We start from the raw sequence: 16,329 nt of genomic DNA on the forward strand, positions 1-16,329 counted from the left end.
ATCCCTTTTCTAGTGATAAGAATACCTGCTGTATTGAGGTAATGAAGACATAGTGTCTTATGATCATAATAGATATTTGCTGAATAATGACGGGATGCATAAAACATGTGAGACATAGGCTACCAAAACATATACAAGTTTAATGTAAATAAAATCACAAAGCATCCTTTTTAGAGACAAAGAATGACCTTCATAATTGGAGAAAGATTTAGATCTTGGATGGATGGTGCCAATGTAAAAAAATGACATTGGCACCCAAATAAATTAGTTAATTCTATACCAGTGAAGTTTCCAAGGAAATAGTCTTATAAATTAAGACAAAACAATAATAATTCATTTGGAAGATCAAAAGATCTAGAATCTCATGGAAAATAACTTTTTAAAAAGTAGGGCTGAAAGAGGCACAATATTATCAGACTTCATATTATGTTATAAAGTAGTTATCATTAAGAAAAATAGCCCAGAGAAACAAATATAATAAGATTAAACAAAACTCAGAAGCAAATTAAAACAGTAGTTTAGCATTTCAAAAAACTAAGAAGATGAAAAGCACAAATTGGATGACTACCTATTTGACTAAACTTGCTCCCCAAAAAAGTCAATTGTGGGAAAACAGTTTTGCAAAAATTAGCAATAGATCCGCATTTACGTCATTTACTAAAATAAGTTTCAAATAGATGCTTGATCTGAATATAAAAAGCCACAGAAAGGGTGGGGAGGAGGATAACATAAAGCACCAGCCCTCAAGAAAACCTGAGGTCAAATCTGGTCTCAAACACTTAACAGTTGCTGGTTGTATGACCCTGGACAACTTACTTAACCACAATTGCCTCAGAAAAAAAAAAAAAAAAGTAGCAAGAAATAGGAGATGCTACTTTTTACAATTATATATGATGGGAAAATTCTTAACAAAATAAGCAAAAGAGATAATCATAAAAGAAAAGAAACAGTTTCTTCATGTACCTAAAGTTAAAGGGCTTTTGCATAAGTTAGTCAAGATAAATAAGAGAAACTGTTAAGCTGCCAAAAAAAAAAATCTTTTCATCAATAAACTGTGAAGGGAGTTAAGATGAATGAAGGTATTAATATGACTATATTGGATCAAAAGCTATACCCCAAAAGGAAAATTGTAAAAATATATGCACAGTTTTCAAAAGAATTGCAAATATTCAAAAGAACTATATGAAAATACATTAAAAATAATTAATAATAAAAATGTTCATTCAAACAACATATTCTCCCACGTGTTCAACAGATTGGCAAAGATGACAACAAATTAGGATAGTCAATGTTGGAGGGGTTGTGAGAAGAAAAGCCCACTCATATGCTGTTGGTAGAGCATCTATAGTGTGTGTTTTAGTAGAACAATGTATTTATACATAACATATTTACAAATATTGCATGTAATAACATTCTGTATCATAATTGTTATATATATAGTGCCATATACTTGTAAATACATGATGTATATTATTATGTTTTATGTACACACACATATTTTTCATTGATAGGGATATAAACAAAAAGATCAGAATAGAAGCCCGAGTAACTAAAAAAATTAATAATTCTTCCAGAGAACAAATTAATGAAACAAACTTTATTTGTGGCAGAGAGTTGGACAATTACTAAAGCAGAATGTTATACACATTGTCAGATAGGGTTACTGGTGTTTTTGCTTAAGTGTTTTTCTTTGTTACAAAAAGGTTTCATTGGGGAGGGGAAGTAAAATTTCCAGAAATGATGGTGATATATATATTATGGCATCAGTAAATATAATTAATTTAAAATAATTATCTGCTGAATTTAATAAGACAAAGAGAGAGCAAGAGACCAGTTTGATAGGGGTTAAGATAAAAGGGAAGTTTTATTTTTTTAAATCAAGACGATGATTTATTTTTTCATCATGCTACACTCAATAATTTTCCCTGTGATCCTTTGATATAAAACATTTCATAATGATATCCTCAATTCTACTTTTATAAAAGGCAGAGAATGTTGTTCAGATGGGTGGTTCTGATATTGATCTAATAAAGGCAGAAGGCATAGTAGCAGGAAGTTGTAATTCATTAGAGTATTAAAAATACTTGACTTTGATAATTTGTGTTCAGGTGACACAATTTATTACAAAGAAGTAGACTATATATGCTTGGGTTCTAGCTAAATGGATAGTTCACAGATCAAGATGATTGCCACTCAGAATAACTATGGCTTGTGTTATGGTTTTGGCAATTTTTAGTCTGAAAACTTGTAATTAAGTTATCTACAAAATATATTTTCTGTGTTGTAGGTAGTACTTGCTAAATTCAAATTCCATGGCCTCTAGGAAAACTCTCCTGATCCCCTGGTTAGAAATGAATTTGTGACAAGGGTACTAGGGGTGCAGTCGATAGAGCACCAGCCCTAGAGCGAGGAGTACCTGAGAGGTTAAAGTCAGCCTTAGACATTTACTAGCTCTGTTAACCTGGGAAAGTCACTTAATCCTGATTGTCTACATAAGGAAAAAAAATAAGATGTTTGTATGTTAATATATATGTACGTATTACATACTAACCATATATAGTCATTTGTGTTGGTACTGTCTTCCTTCCCAAACTGTAAATTCTTTGAGGGTAGAACTCTTTTTTCAGTATTGTATGACTCTCAGCCCTCAAGAAGGTATTTAATGAATGTTTTACTGTATTGTTTAAAAAAAAAGAAAAAGCTATATGCAGACATGAGGGGAAGTTGTTGGAAACTGAAGAGATGTGCTTGTGTTCTTGCTCAGCCAGTACCAGCAGGAATACCTCCAGCAATTAATTGCTGTCCTCCTAGTTTCCACTTGTCTGGCTCTAATTCTTTTTCCTTTGAGAACTAAGGGCAGGTGTACTCTAATGTTTCTAAAAGTCCAATGATCTACTCCCATGTTTCAATGAAAACTTGGTTTTTTATTAGCCTAACTATGCTTTCTAACACTTCCCTTGAGGTGGGAAAGGCTGTTACTAATGTTTCTGCACGGTTTGGAAAAGATATTGTCAGATAATGTGGTGTTGTCACCTGCACTGTGGGGAAGGGAATAAGCATTCACATACCACCGACTAAGCACTTTTTACAGCTATTACCTCATTTGATCTCACAACCACTTTGTGAGGCAGGTGCTATTATCACTCTCATTTTATACTTGAAGAATTTGAATCAAACAGATCCTAGTCTTGGATCACACAACTAGGAAGTGTCTGAGACCGGATTTGAACTTGGGTTTCCCTGACTCTAGTTTTAATACTTTTTCTACTGTTTCACAGAACCAAACTTTATATGTTGGGAGTTGAGAATCAGTTGTCCTACTCTAACCTCTCTCCTTTTTTAACCTCAGGAAGTTAATAAATTCTTCCTATATATACGGTAACATATTTAACATGTTAAATGACTGCTTGCCATCTGGGGGAGGGAGGGAGGGAGGGAAAAAGTCAGAACTGAAGTGAATGCAAGGGATAATGTTGTAAAGAATTTTTCTTCAAAATTGAAAAAAATAATAATAAAATAAATTCTTCCTATGATATCCAGAATTTAATCTTTTTTCTTCTCTTTTTACTTTCTTATGCTTTTCTTGAGCTGCTCAGTTCAAGTCTTTTCACCAAAAATAATTGAAAAGCCCCTATTTCATTGAATGTCTATCTCAGAATTCACTCTTAATGTAGAATATTTTTGCCATCCCTGGTGATTAATTCACTTCCTGATGAAGTTCTCCATAAAGCCTTTCCCTGTTTTCCTAGCTACAATTCCCTTTCATTTATACCTATATAGAGATTCCAAAAATCCTGCATAGTTTTGACCTGTTGAAGTTTAAAATTCTACTAAGATTTTTGGGATACCTTATATAAATGCATGGTATTTCCCCTGGCTAAATTGAAGGCTCTTTGAGGGCAGGTACTACTTGACTCTTGTCTTTGTATTTTCCAGCACCTACCATGGGGCTTGGCATTTGCAGTAATGATTTAATAAACACATCAAAAGTAAGACTTGGGCATGATGCTCAAGATTGTTGTGAATGTCACTTGACTCTTTGATTTTAAAAATGAAAACATCTCTAAAGTAGTCATGTACTGAAAATGCACCACCCACTTCTGTCACTGCTTGAATAAGCTCATTCATCACTGCCATTGAGGAAATAAACATATTATTTCCAGCCTTATCTCAGAAGAAGTATGCTGATGGGTGGGCCTTGTAACTTTTGAATCACTAGATGGAATATTGAGGTGCTGAGTCTACGTGTAATAAATAATTAAAAAGAGGAAAAGTCATAATGGTCTAAAAATTTAGAGCCATTTTTACTGTGATTGGGAAGTGATTCTTTTTTGTAATCAGAGTTTAACTGATGTTACACTATTAAGGAGGCTCCAGCCTTTAGTTCCAGCACCTGGCATGTGGTAGGCATTTAATAAATGTTTATTGGCAGTCAGATGGCTGAGAGAATAGAGCAATGGGCCTGGAGTCAGGAAAACCTGAGTTCAAATATAGTGTCAGACACTTACAAACTGTGTGACCTTAGACAAGTCACTTAACCCTGTTTGTCTCAGCCTCCTTATCTATAAAACGAGCTAGAGAAGGAAATGACAAACCACTCCAGTATTTTTGCCAAGAAAACCCCAAATAGAGTTATGGAGAGTCTGATATGACTAAAAATTATTGAATAACAACAGCAAAATGTTTATTGATTAATAAATGCCTGTTGATATATTAGATGTTCAATAAGTAGTTATTTAATTGAAGTCCTAGTTTGAAAATCCACTCCAGATAGCAACTGAACTTCCCAAGGATTCCTGATTTTGTCGGTATAGGAATTCCTTCCACCAGTAGAGCTTATAGCTTCTTTATGCTTTGGTTTTTGGAATTGTTTGGCTGAAAAAATGGCTAACCCATGATAACTGAACATTTTTTTAAACAGATCCTTAGGCACCAGCATTTTTGAAGTCCCTTAAGTTGAATGGGATCTACCAGAGGTCTCCAATATCAATATTGTCTTTTACTCCACTTCCACCTATCCAGTCTCTGGCCAAGTCCCATCAATTCTACTTCCACAACTCCTGGATTTGTTCCCTTCTATCTCTTCACTTCTCTCTGCAGCATCTCGGTGCATGCTCTTATCACTTTACACCTGAACTACTTAAATAGCTTACTAATTGTCCAATCTTAATTTTAGTCGCTATAATGTATGATTCATCTACCACTCAGCTGCCAAAGGCTCCAGCTTCATCATGTCATACTTCCCTGCTCCCTTCAAAACCCAGTGAATTAATAAGGTTCCTTATTAATTCAAAAATCTAATATAAAAGTATCTCTTTGGGACTCAAAGCCCTTCAACATTTCCTTCTCTTCCTCCCACATACTATTCTTTCTGGACTCTGTAACTTTTCACTGACTAGATCTCAGACCTGGAACCCTCTGCCCTGACTTAGTTCAAATAGCATCTTCTTTTTTTTCTCTGGTTCCCAGTGAGATTATCTTCCATTTATACTCTCTAAATCTTGTATGTATATGCTGTCTCCTTCATTAAAATATGAAGTGCTTGCAGGCAAGGACTATGTTTTTTACTTTGTAATCTCCAACGTTTAGTACAGTGTCTGGCACATAATAAATGCTTTTTGACTGAGTGTTGACCAGATTTTTGCTACACTGACATAGCCTTTCAAATACCCATGTACTTACTGATAGAAATTTGGAGAAAAATATTAATGGTGTATTCTGTATCATCGTATCCAGTTAATTAATAAAACATTCAGTCTTTTCCTGATAAGCTTAATCTTTGAAGGAAAGGGATGAAAATAATTCAATAAACTATCTAAGAAACCAAAGAGTTTGGTTTAAGTAAGATTTCATGGAACTCCTTTTTTAGGATCTATTTTTAGGGAGTACCAATGCCTAGGTTAATGATCACAGGGAAATCTTGGTAATTTCCATTATTTGGTCATTAGGAAATTGAATGGTGTTTTGGCCATTATCATATAATAATAACAACTTGGTGATTGAGTTCCTATCACAGTCAGTCCTTATCAGTCCTTACAATTCTTTGTATCAACAGATTTGCTTCATGTAGGACATAGATCAGTCAGTCACTAACATTGTTCACTTGTTTCAGTCACATATTCATCCTATTTGGGGATTTCTTGGCAAAGATACTACAGAATGGTTTGCCATTTCCTTCTCTAGCTCTTAAGTGTCTGAAGCAGATTTGAACTATGGAAGATGAGTCGTCTTGACTTCAGGCTCAGTATTCTATGCACAGAACCCTTAAACACAACATTTACTAAGTCCTTGCCATATGTTCTTTGCTAGGCAGGAATTGTGGAGGATTTTTAAAAATATATATTAATGATGTCTCTGCCTTCAAGAAGTCAGGAAGATGATGTTTCACCTTGAAAAATGAAAGAATATTATATGCATGTTTCATACATTTTGGAAGTCAGGTTCTGAGGATCTTCATTTTGTGTAAAATTATGACATTTGAACTTTATACTGTCCACATACCTGGAAGCAAAGAAATGATACTATAAAATTACAATGATATAAAAGATTAACTTGGTAGTGATGCATAGGATGAATTGGGGACAAGGGGAGCAGCAGCTAAGAATTTCTTGGAATATCCAGTTGTGAAGCAATAAGAATCTAAAGTAAATTGGTGGCCATGAGAATGAAAAGAAAGGTACTTAAGAGTGTTTCTTGTAAAATAGAGTTAATAGGTCAGGATAACTCAATAAATAAGCAGGGGTAAAAAAGAGGATTTTAAAAGATATCCTGGACATTTTTAAGAACAGATGAGTTAAAGAATGATGGTGTCACTGGCAGAAATAGAGAAATCATTTGTGATAGCCTCTTTGAGGAAAAGAACATTATATAGTTTTGGATGTATTGAACTTAAAATTACTGTGTAAGAAATTAGACCAAAATGAGCAGAACCAAAGGAAAGGTGAATACAATAATAGCAATATTGTTTTAAGAACAACTTTAAATTCCCAAATTAACTATAAAGGACATATTAAGAAAGATGCTATCTGAATCCAGAGAAAGACTTAATAAATATAAATAGTATAGAATGATTTTATGTATATGCATACATATTTGTACCTAATTATGTACATTATTTACATACACACACATATATTTTTATATAATGATAACTATCTCTAGGGCACCTGGGGGAAGGAGGAAGAAAAAAGGGGGGGGGAACCAAAATTTACATGATAACTTTATCATATATTATATTATATATTTAAAAGAATTAGTAAGTTGTATGCAATAAATTTGCAGTTTCATGTGTAAGCATCTTTTTTATTGTACTTTACTGCAGAAATATGTTTTATTCCATAAATTAAAAATAAAATAAACAACTTTAAAAAAAAAAAAAAAGAAGTGAATCTGGAACTCAAAAGAGATGATAGTTGGAGAGTTAGATTTGGGATTCATCCATTTAGAGCACAGGTTCTTAATTTTTTTTGTGCCATGGAGCTCTTTGATACTCTGGTGAATCTGATGGACCCATTTTCAGAATAATGTTATTAATGCATGAAATATATAGGATTGCAAGAAAAACCAATTACATTGAAATCCAGTTATTGAAATATTTTTAAAACTAGCTTTACAGACACTACAGAACCCATGTTTTGGAGAAATAATAATAATTTAAAATCTTTATAATGATTAAGTTGAGAACCCTTCTTTGATGAAGAGCTAAAGATAGGATTAAAACTTAGAGATAACCTGATTAGAAGGTAAAAGGTAAAAAGGAAGGTTGGCATTGAATTATGAAATCTTGATATTTAAAAGGTAGGCACATATTTAAGAGAGAACCTGGTAGAGAAGAGCCATCTGTTGGAACACATTTTACTTTCAGAACAGGAAAGACTGAAGACTTTCCCAAAGGTTTTGTCCAGCACTTAGAAATTGAGGTTGCAAACTCATTTTAGCCACACTATTAAAATAATTTTCTTTTTCAGCTGGGCAAGCTGTTTCTGTAGATAATTTTCTTCTGGAAACACTGAAGCTAGTACAAGCAATTTTGGGGATCTGGCAAATGCTTAAATGGAAATTCAGGGTCATTTGGCATGTCCTTTAACTCCAGGAGGTCTGGTTTATTTTCAGCAATATTGGTATGACTCTGGGCTGGCTCTAATGCAGGGGACCTGGAAGAAGACAATGCAGGGACACCAACTGATTCAGATTTCCTTTGAGCATCACAAAAGATTCCTTCAAGTGGTTACAAGCATCATATGGGACTGGATTTTACTCTATGATCTTGGAAAAGTTAGGATTGATCATTCATTCATACATTCAGCAAACATTTGTGAAGTACCTGCTGTGTGTAAGTTTCTGTTCTAAACCCTGAAGGAAATTCAAAGGCTAGGTGACACAGTGATTCCTACCATTTTGGAGTTTAAAAATCTAGTTGGGGGATATGACATGTGGAAATGATGACTATAGAATACAATGTGATATGTACATAAGGGAATTGCAAATAAAGGACCCTGACAGTTCTGAGGGTAAAAGGGTTGTCGTTTCAATACAGGAACCCAGCTGTCACAAAGTGTATAAGCCACTAATGACAAATGAATGAGAATGAACAGAGAAAAAAGGCTTCATGCTCTCTCTTAAAAGTAGAAATATTTTGTGTTTTGATCTCTTCTCTCCCTCAAAAAACAATAAACAACAACAAAAAAAACCAATAATAAAAACAAACCCGAAACTTCTAATTGGAATAGCATTTACTCTATTAATAGAAGATGCGTGAATAATGATCCAATTGCTTTATTAGGAAAGGTGGGATTGACCCTTTTGAAATAGAGTCTTTTACACAAGGATTGGCCCTGGTGATTTTGAAGTAATATTAACTGATGGGATGAATAAGACTCAAAGAAAAACCAAGTCCTTGATAGTTAGGTGGGCCATAGGGAAGGACATTAACAGAAGAGGGCCTTTGTTGAATGTAAGTGGATTGTGAGTGGGCCTTTGTTACAGTACCCTAGTTAAATTTCCAGTTATTCTCTGAGGCAGAGAGGGGCGTTGAATTATCTTGTCCTTTGTGGGCCCTTGTTGAATTCTTTGTTCAATTTCCCCTTTTTACAAATAATTTTATGGAAAGGCCTCAGAGGAAAAGGGAAGGAAGAGGAAGGAATATATTTGAAATTGAAGGTGGCATGTAAGCAAAAGATAAAAATACAGATTTTGAGAAAAGACTTTCACTAGTTTTGTTCAAGAACCTTTTCTGTTTCTTTTGTTAACAAAATATTTTACAAGTATTTTTCCTCTTCTAAGATCCCCTGCCAGTGAGTCATCATGGTACAGAGGCAAGCATGAGTTCCCAAAGGCTGTGCCAAGAGACCACTACCTCTGGCATGTCCTACTAAGTTGCACAGCTTTGAGAATTGGCCAGAAAACAGATCGGCTCTCTGACCAATAAGGAAAAACCTAGCTAAGTTTTGGGGAAAGACCACTATGACAGTGGTTGATGAGTTCTTCAGTTGTAATAACTCTCCTAAGACTACCTAAGAAACTGTTACTGCCTTTGCAATTTGTGTTCTGAGTGCCAACAAAGCTAAAATCACACCTCCAAGTTCTTTGGGTTTTGGGAGGGTGGGGGGAGAAAGAGAAGAAAGGAGAGAGGGAAAGAGGGAAGGAAGGAGAGAAAACATCAATACGACAGTTACATAAGGGGGAGGGGTGAATAATATTAACTGACATTATAAATAAGTGACTATGTCACATTTATTTCAGATTTGCAAAGTCCCTTTTAACCTCAATAACTGAGATAACTACCAAAAATCTGATCTCTATTTTATAGATGAGATAGCTGAGACTCAGAGGAGTTATGTAATTTGCTTCTGTTCATACTTTTAAGTGACAGAAGTAGGACTCATTTTTCCTTATTCCAAGTCCAGCTTTCTTAAGAACAGGACAAATAGATTTGTCTTCATTTATAGGCCCAGAAACCAGAGCATAAAGGAATCCAGCTATTTGTTCAAAGCTAAACTGAAAATGAGTCTTCTGTGCCTGATCTTATAGCCTAAGCCTCTTTTCTGTATTGAAAATGGTCACATTTCAGCCTCTTAACCATGGTCCTAATGACTACTTACTAATACAAGAAATATAAAAGAACTGCATGTTTTGCTTCATTTCTCAGAATTCTTCTAGCCTAGCATCCCTTGAGAAGCAAATTTTGTTTAATTCTCTTGGTACTTGAATCTAAATGGGTATGAGGATTTATCTGACTGAGGGGGGTCATTAAAAATTTATAAACCAATTGTGTTTGATTTCAGGAATGCGAGAAAAGACTACATCACTGCCAAGTACATTGAGAGGAAATATGCAAGAAAAAAATATGTGGACAATACAGCTAAACTACATAGCCTTTGTGAGGCTGTAAAAACCAGGGACATCTTTGGGTTGCTCCAAGTTTATGCTGATGGTGTGGATCTGACAGAAAAAATCCCTCTCGCCAATGGCCATGTAAGAATGACAAAGGCTTATTAGCCATGTGCTGCTTATGAAAGAGAGAATGAGAGACATGGGAGGGGGTGACAAGAGTGAAAGAGTATCAAAAATTTTTTTAAAATTTTTAAAAAGGAAATTCTGTGATAGGAAATAATGTTTCATATGGATTTTTTGCAGAAAGAAGTTGGAATGTTTTCTTAAATGAAAAACAATACATATTTTGTGTCTGTTGATTTTTATTCTTTTTGTGGCATTAAGAAGCTTAAGAGATAATTTCTGGATAATTAGTCATTTTATTAATAATGCCAGCATTTTTAATAAAAAAATCAGTGGTACTCTTGAGTGCGAAAAACCATTATAAGGCTCACAGCTTAATGCCTTGGATGGAAATCAATTCTGATTGTTTAACAATTAATGAGAAAATTAATATTACAATGAGGGGTTAGACTTATTCTGATGAACTTTGGATATGTCATTTATTTCTACATTATCCCCAGTCTTGGGCAGTCTATTCATAGAACTAGTAGAGTATTATGGCTTCCTCATCTGAGTGAGGACTGAGCAAGATTGTCAAAAAAGTTAATTCAGTGTTCTTCAAGAGACTGAACTTTGAAATCAGGACTGTAGAAAAAGGAGGAAACTCTGGATCTCCCCAAATTATTGCCTATTAATAATCATGTATCTCATTTTAAAAGATTGCTAAATATAGTCCAAGTTAGGATTTTAAATTTCTTTTTGCTTTTTGGCTTCTCTCTTTTCTCTAACATACCTCCCTCTCCTCAGTGTCGCCGCCTTCTCACTGAGATGACCTTCTATTTATACTTTTTACATCTTGTAATATGTAGTTATTTGCATCTTGTCTCCCCCAGTAGGCTGTGGTTTCCCTAGAGGAAGGGACAATGTTTTTGCTTTTCTTTCTATCCCCTGTGCCTGGCATGTAGTAAACACTTAATAAATGCTTATTGATTGACTGCACATAAGTAGACATCTCAGGGCATTTCACATTTAAGCCACCTTTGAAGAAACAATTTCAGGTAAGTGGCCTTTGAATTTCAAAGTACCACTTAGCCTTTTGGCAGGTAGAGGGCCACTTTTGCATCCAGAAAACTTTCTGGGTATATTGCCAACTCCACTTAGAAGAAAAGCAGCCAAAAAAAAAAAAAAAGAAGAAAAGCAGCCATCTCTGGGGAGGTGTTAGCACTACAGGGAAGCCCAGCAAATAGCAAAGAAGGTTAGGGCAGGAAGCCTAGATTTCACAATGTCCCATTGAAAGGGCAACGGAATTTTAGCAGGCCCAACCTAATTCCCAGGTTTGGATCTTAATGGGAAAGGAGTATTGTTTTTTCTCCTATCTCCCGGCTCACCCAACTACAACAAAACCTTTGTGGAGATTTATCCTGCTAGAGTATCCCATGCTGAGAGCATTGGGTTCTGAATCTATTGCTAATTTAGGTTCTCTCAAGCCTTCGTTTTACAGTGCTCCTGCCTCTGTACCAAAACGTCCATCTAAGGATTGCCTTAACCTGAGCTGTGTATGTATGTGGCGGGGAGGTTAGCCATTTTCTGAAGTGTGGGTAATTGGTACTTCTTGTTACTAGGCTTTGAAAGTATATCTTGTAGTAATGAAAAGAAAAAGGAATTTGGCTGTTGGAACTCAATTCATAAATGGTTTTCAGTGGCGGCAAAGCACTAATAAAGATTGACTATATTTTCTTCAAAATATTTTAAAAATCGAATAAAACATGTGTTTCCAGGTGCTATTCACTATAAAATTTGTGTGTTCCCATTCTCTTATTTTAGAAGGAAGTTAAGGCAATCCCTTGTTCAGTTTTGATTTTTTATTAGTGTGAAGAAGACTACCTAGTAAAGTTCCATAAAGATTCCATATTCTCACTAACTATTTCATCCACTACTTAATTTTTCTCTGCAAACTATCCATAGAGATGAAGGAATTGAGTCCCAGAAAAGTTAATAAAAGCAAAGAGAATAATTTTAACTCAGTCTTTGATTCCAAATTCAGCACTTCACACATATTTGTCTCTTGAATGGAATGTAAAATTTGCATATTATATGTATGTTTACACATACACACATATATGTATGTATAATGTATAAAATGTATTTGCTATAAAATATATATAAATTTCACTGCAGATACTAAAAAATATATATATATTTTTCCCCATATTCTTCAAATGAGGCCCTGAAGAGATTGGATGAAGAGCTTATGAAGGCCTTTCAGACAGGTTTCTTGTCTCTTCCCCTTTCTAAGCTGCCAGTGTAACTTAAAATGCTAATGGAGAGGAGACTTACTTCCAGTAAGGACAGGAGTAGGCCCAATAAGGCTTTTTTCTCTGAAGAGCATTTCAGTAATTTAGAAATCTTTACATTTAAACTAGAGATTTATTCTCTAGAAAGTTACTGTTTAATCATCTACCACTTTCCTTCTCTCTCTCTCCAATCTTGTTCAGGATAAATGATAACACTGAGAATTGATAAAAACAAATCCATTTCTTCATCTTCCAAGAGGTAGAAAAAAGTATATTTTTAGAAGTTCGAGATGAAGTAATGTGGTGATAGTAGCTGGGATTTATAATCAGATTCCATCTGTCTATCTCTGCTGTTGACTAGCTGTATGACTTTGATCAAATTCTTCCCTCTCTGTAGGTTTCAGGGTTTTTTAATCTACAAAAATTAAGAGGATTAGGCTAGACAGTCAATCTCTAAAATCACTTCTGTGTACAGAAATCCCTTTCTTTAACAGATTTTACCATACCATATAGCCATCTGCTAGAGTGCTCTCTTGGTTTATACCATCAATAGTATTATACTTGCATTATAGCAATAGCATTATACTTGTAGGTGAAAGTTGGGAATGAAAAATACCAATGAGTGCATCTTGATGTAAAACTGTTACTTTAATGACCTGGTTACCTTTCTCTATTCTATGTGGGAAGTATTACTTCAACTGAAGCAAAATGAGCTGCTCAGTCCCACTAAGAATATTAAAGGCCTGTTAAGTGCCACCTACTCTGCTAAGAGCTGGGGATACAAAGCAAGCAAAAGACCCTGCCCTCAAGAAGCTTGCAATCTGGAGGGGGAAACAATTCATACAGGATAAATTAGTAGTAATCAGCAGGAGGAGGCTCAGGAAAGGTTTCTTGTAGAAGATAGGATTATAGCCAGGGCTTGAAGTCAGAGAATCTCATAGAGAAATACTCCTCCATTCTTTCACCAAAGCTATTAGTCTAAGAAATGTGGGTGTGTTGGAGTCCTTACTCAAGAGGCAGTGATACCTTTGATAGCAAGCAGAAGTGAGGAGTGGGGAAGAGTGACTTTTCCTTTCCTCCTCCTCCTCCAGACACAAACTTCATTCTTCCCAAATGTGTAAATGTGATATTTCATTTTGGGTAATACTAGTTTTAAGGTGTGTAAAATACAATAAGCTTTCTATTAAGCTCTTATATACATGGCCATGGACCAACCTTATAGGCTTACTGTTTTATATTAGCCTTTACTTTCATATTTCATTAAACACTTACTGTATGGGTGCCAGACACCAAGTGCTGGAGATATAAAAAAAGAAAAAGACAATGTCTCACGGACAATATAATGGGGGGCAGATAATACATAAAAGGAAGCAGGAAGACAGGGAAGGAAGGACTATCAAGAGTAGCCAGCATGCAAGCATCTTGTTCCTTGGAGCTGTTACCAAACAGAGCTATAGAAGTAAAGTGCACTGAGCTCTAGAAAGTCCAGGTTCTGCCCTCTGTAGGTCAAGTGAACTTGAGAACAGATCAATCAGAAGCTGGAGGACTCTAATTACTGCCCCTAACATTGGTTTTTGGACAATATGGGATAGTTGAAGGAGTGCTAATTCTAGTCAGGGGATCCCGAGTTAACCTTCCTATTGCCATTTAATGGCTTTTTTAAAAATTTGAATAAATCATTCATTCTCAATGGACTTCTTTTCCCCATTTAAAAAATGTGGGGGTGGGACTAGATGATTATTCATATCCTTTCCAGGCAGCATTCCATTATCCCTGTTAAAGAAATTTGATATAGGGTGAGATAAATGGTGTTGACTTGAGGGGAACCAGGAGTTTTGCAAGCTTTATAGAGAATCAGATTTTATAGCCAATTTCTTTGATCATTTTAAAGATTTCATGCGTAAGATAGTCTAGGGACAAATATATTAAAAGAATCCTAATGTTCATAGTATTTACAAGCCTTAAATATAGAAGGGACTTTATAAAGATTATCTTGTCCTGCTATTATTGAGTCATTTTTCAGTTTTGTCCAACTCTTCATGACCCCATTTGGGCTTTTATTGGCAAAAATACTTGCCATTTCCTCCTCTGACTTATTTTATAGTTGAGGAAACTGAGACAAACAGGGTTAAGTGACTTGCCCAGGGTCACCCAATAAGTAAGTGTCTGAGGCCAGATTTGATCTAACATGAAGTATTTTTGACCCAGTCCAGCGCTCTATCCACTGTGCCACCTAGTCACCCACATTTTAATTTTACAGAGAAAACTTGAGTCTTTTCTCCAGGATAAGGAAGAAACACTGGAAATGGATATCATCAGCCTCTAAGTTTTTTTATTTTAGTAAGAGCCAAGTCAGAGTGACAAAGAAATCTGAACATATTAGGAAAGTACTATAAAGGGATAAATGACAAGGCTTTTATGAAGAAACCTCCTCATAAATCTTAAAGCACTCTAAATATGTCAGTAGTTGTTACTTGCTAGGAAAATCTGGTACTTATAGTGGCGCATTCTTCATAATGTTATGTTGTCTTGTTATTCTGCATTGTGGCATTATATAAATATATGTGCAATGGTTAGAGTCTTCATATGTCTTTTTTTGTTTATTTTATAGGAGCAAGATGAAACTGCTCTCCATCTTGCTGTCAGATCGGTGGATAGAACTTCCCTTCATATAGTAGACTTCTTAGTTCAGAATAGGTAAGTAACTTAAAATAGGAGATGGGGAAAGGAATGGCACAAAAGACCAAAAAATATTTTCTTTTGGGTTCAGCAGCCTATGTTACTGGAAGGAGCTTTGGATTAGGAATCATAGAATCTGCCTTTAAATACTAACTTTGTGACTCTGGAATTTAGTGTCTTCAATCATTCAGGGACTTCTTATGATTTGGTTCATTGGATTAAAAAACAGAAAATTGAGCTTCTGAGCTCGAGAAGTAATTTGTTCTATGATTTTGAGTAAGGTCACTTCAACCTTTAAGAGTTTGGGTTCCCCTTCTGTAAAATAGGAGAAAACCCTGTTTTTCTCCCTAACTCTTCCCATCTCACTGGATTGTGAAGATGAAATGAGTTTATGAGTATACTTTGAAAACTGTCATGTACTCTTAGAAACATTAGAAGTTATTATTCTTTTATCCCCAGGGCATGGCACATAGTCATGCTTAATAAATGCATATTAGATTGAATTGAATTGGTGTTCCAAAAAGGGAACTGCATAGGTCTACATTATTTAGTTGTAGCATCATTGAAATCATTAGTTTTTCTAGGATCTAAAAAATCCATGCCTTTGAGACAGATGTACTCCTAAATGTAGAATATTTTACAGTGAGTCTTAAGATAACACTGGAGTAAAGCTAATACCAATCAATAGTTTTGAAGTTTAGTTCTCCTTTTTCAATTTCTGCGACAAGAAGAGTCAATGGGTATCTTTATTAATTTAGCCAATTCTAATATATATATATATATATGTATGTATGTATGTATGTATATGATGCTAACAGAGAAAGAAGAAGTAGGAATAATTAAATTCCAAGTATAAACCACTAGTTCTATTTTAGTCCATAGTCTTAAATTTTTTTTCCTGAAGCAATTTTATTTTATTTTT

At 34.8% G+C, this 16,329-nt stretch overlaps 1 protein-coding gene across 4 annotated transcripts in view; it reads left to right on the forward strand.

Annotated features, from left to right (window-relative positions):
- ASAP2 (ArfGAP with SH3 domain, ankyrin repeat and PH domain 2) overlaps window positions 1-16,329 on the forward strand; it is a 260,499-nt gene that overhangs the window by 194,656 nt on the left and 49,514 nt on the right. For all 4 annotated transcript variants that reach the window (XM_051976086.1, XM_051976083.1, XM_051976084.1 and 1 more), the window contains exons 17-18: window positions 10,284-10,473; window positions 15,340-15,425. In XM_051976086.1, coding sequence (XP_051832046.1) covers window positions 10,284-10,473; window positions 15,340-15,425 — 276 coding nt within the window. The remainder of the gene's footprint in view (window positions 1-10,283; window positions 10,474-15,339; window positions 15,426-16,329) is intronic.

This window comes from Antechinus flavipes, chromosome 2 (genome assembly GCF_016432865.1).
Source record: "Antechinus flavipes isolate AdamAnt ecotype Samford, QLD, Australia chromosome 2, AdamAnt_v2, whole genome shotgun sequence".
In the NCBI taxonomy this organism is placed as follows: domain Eukaryota; kingdom Metazoa; phylum Chordata; class Mammalia; order Dasyuromorphia; family Dasyuridae; genus Antechinus; species Antechinus flavipes.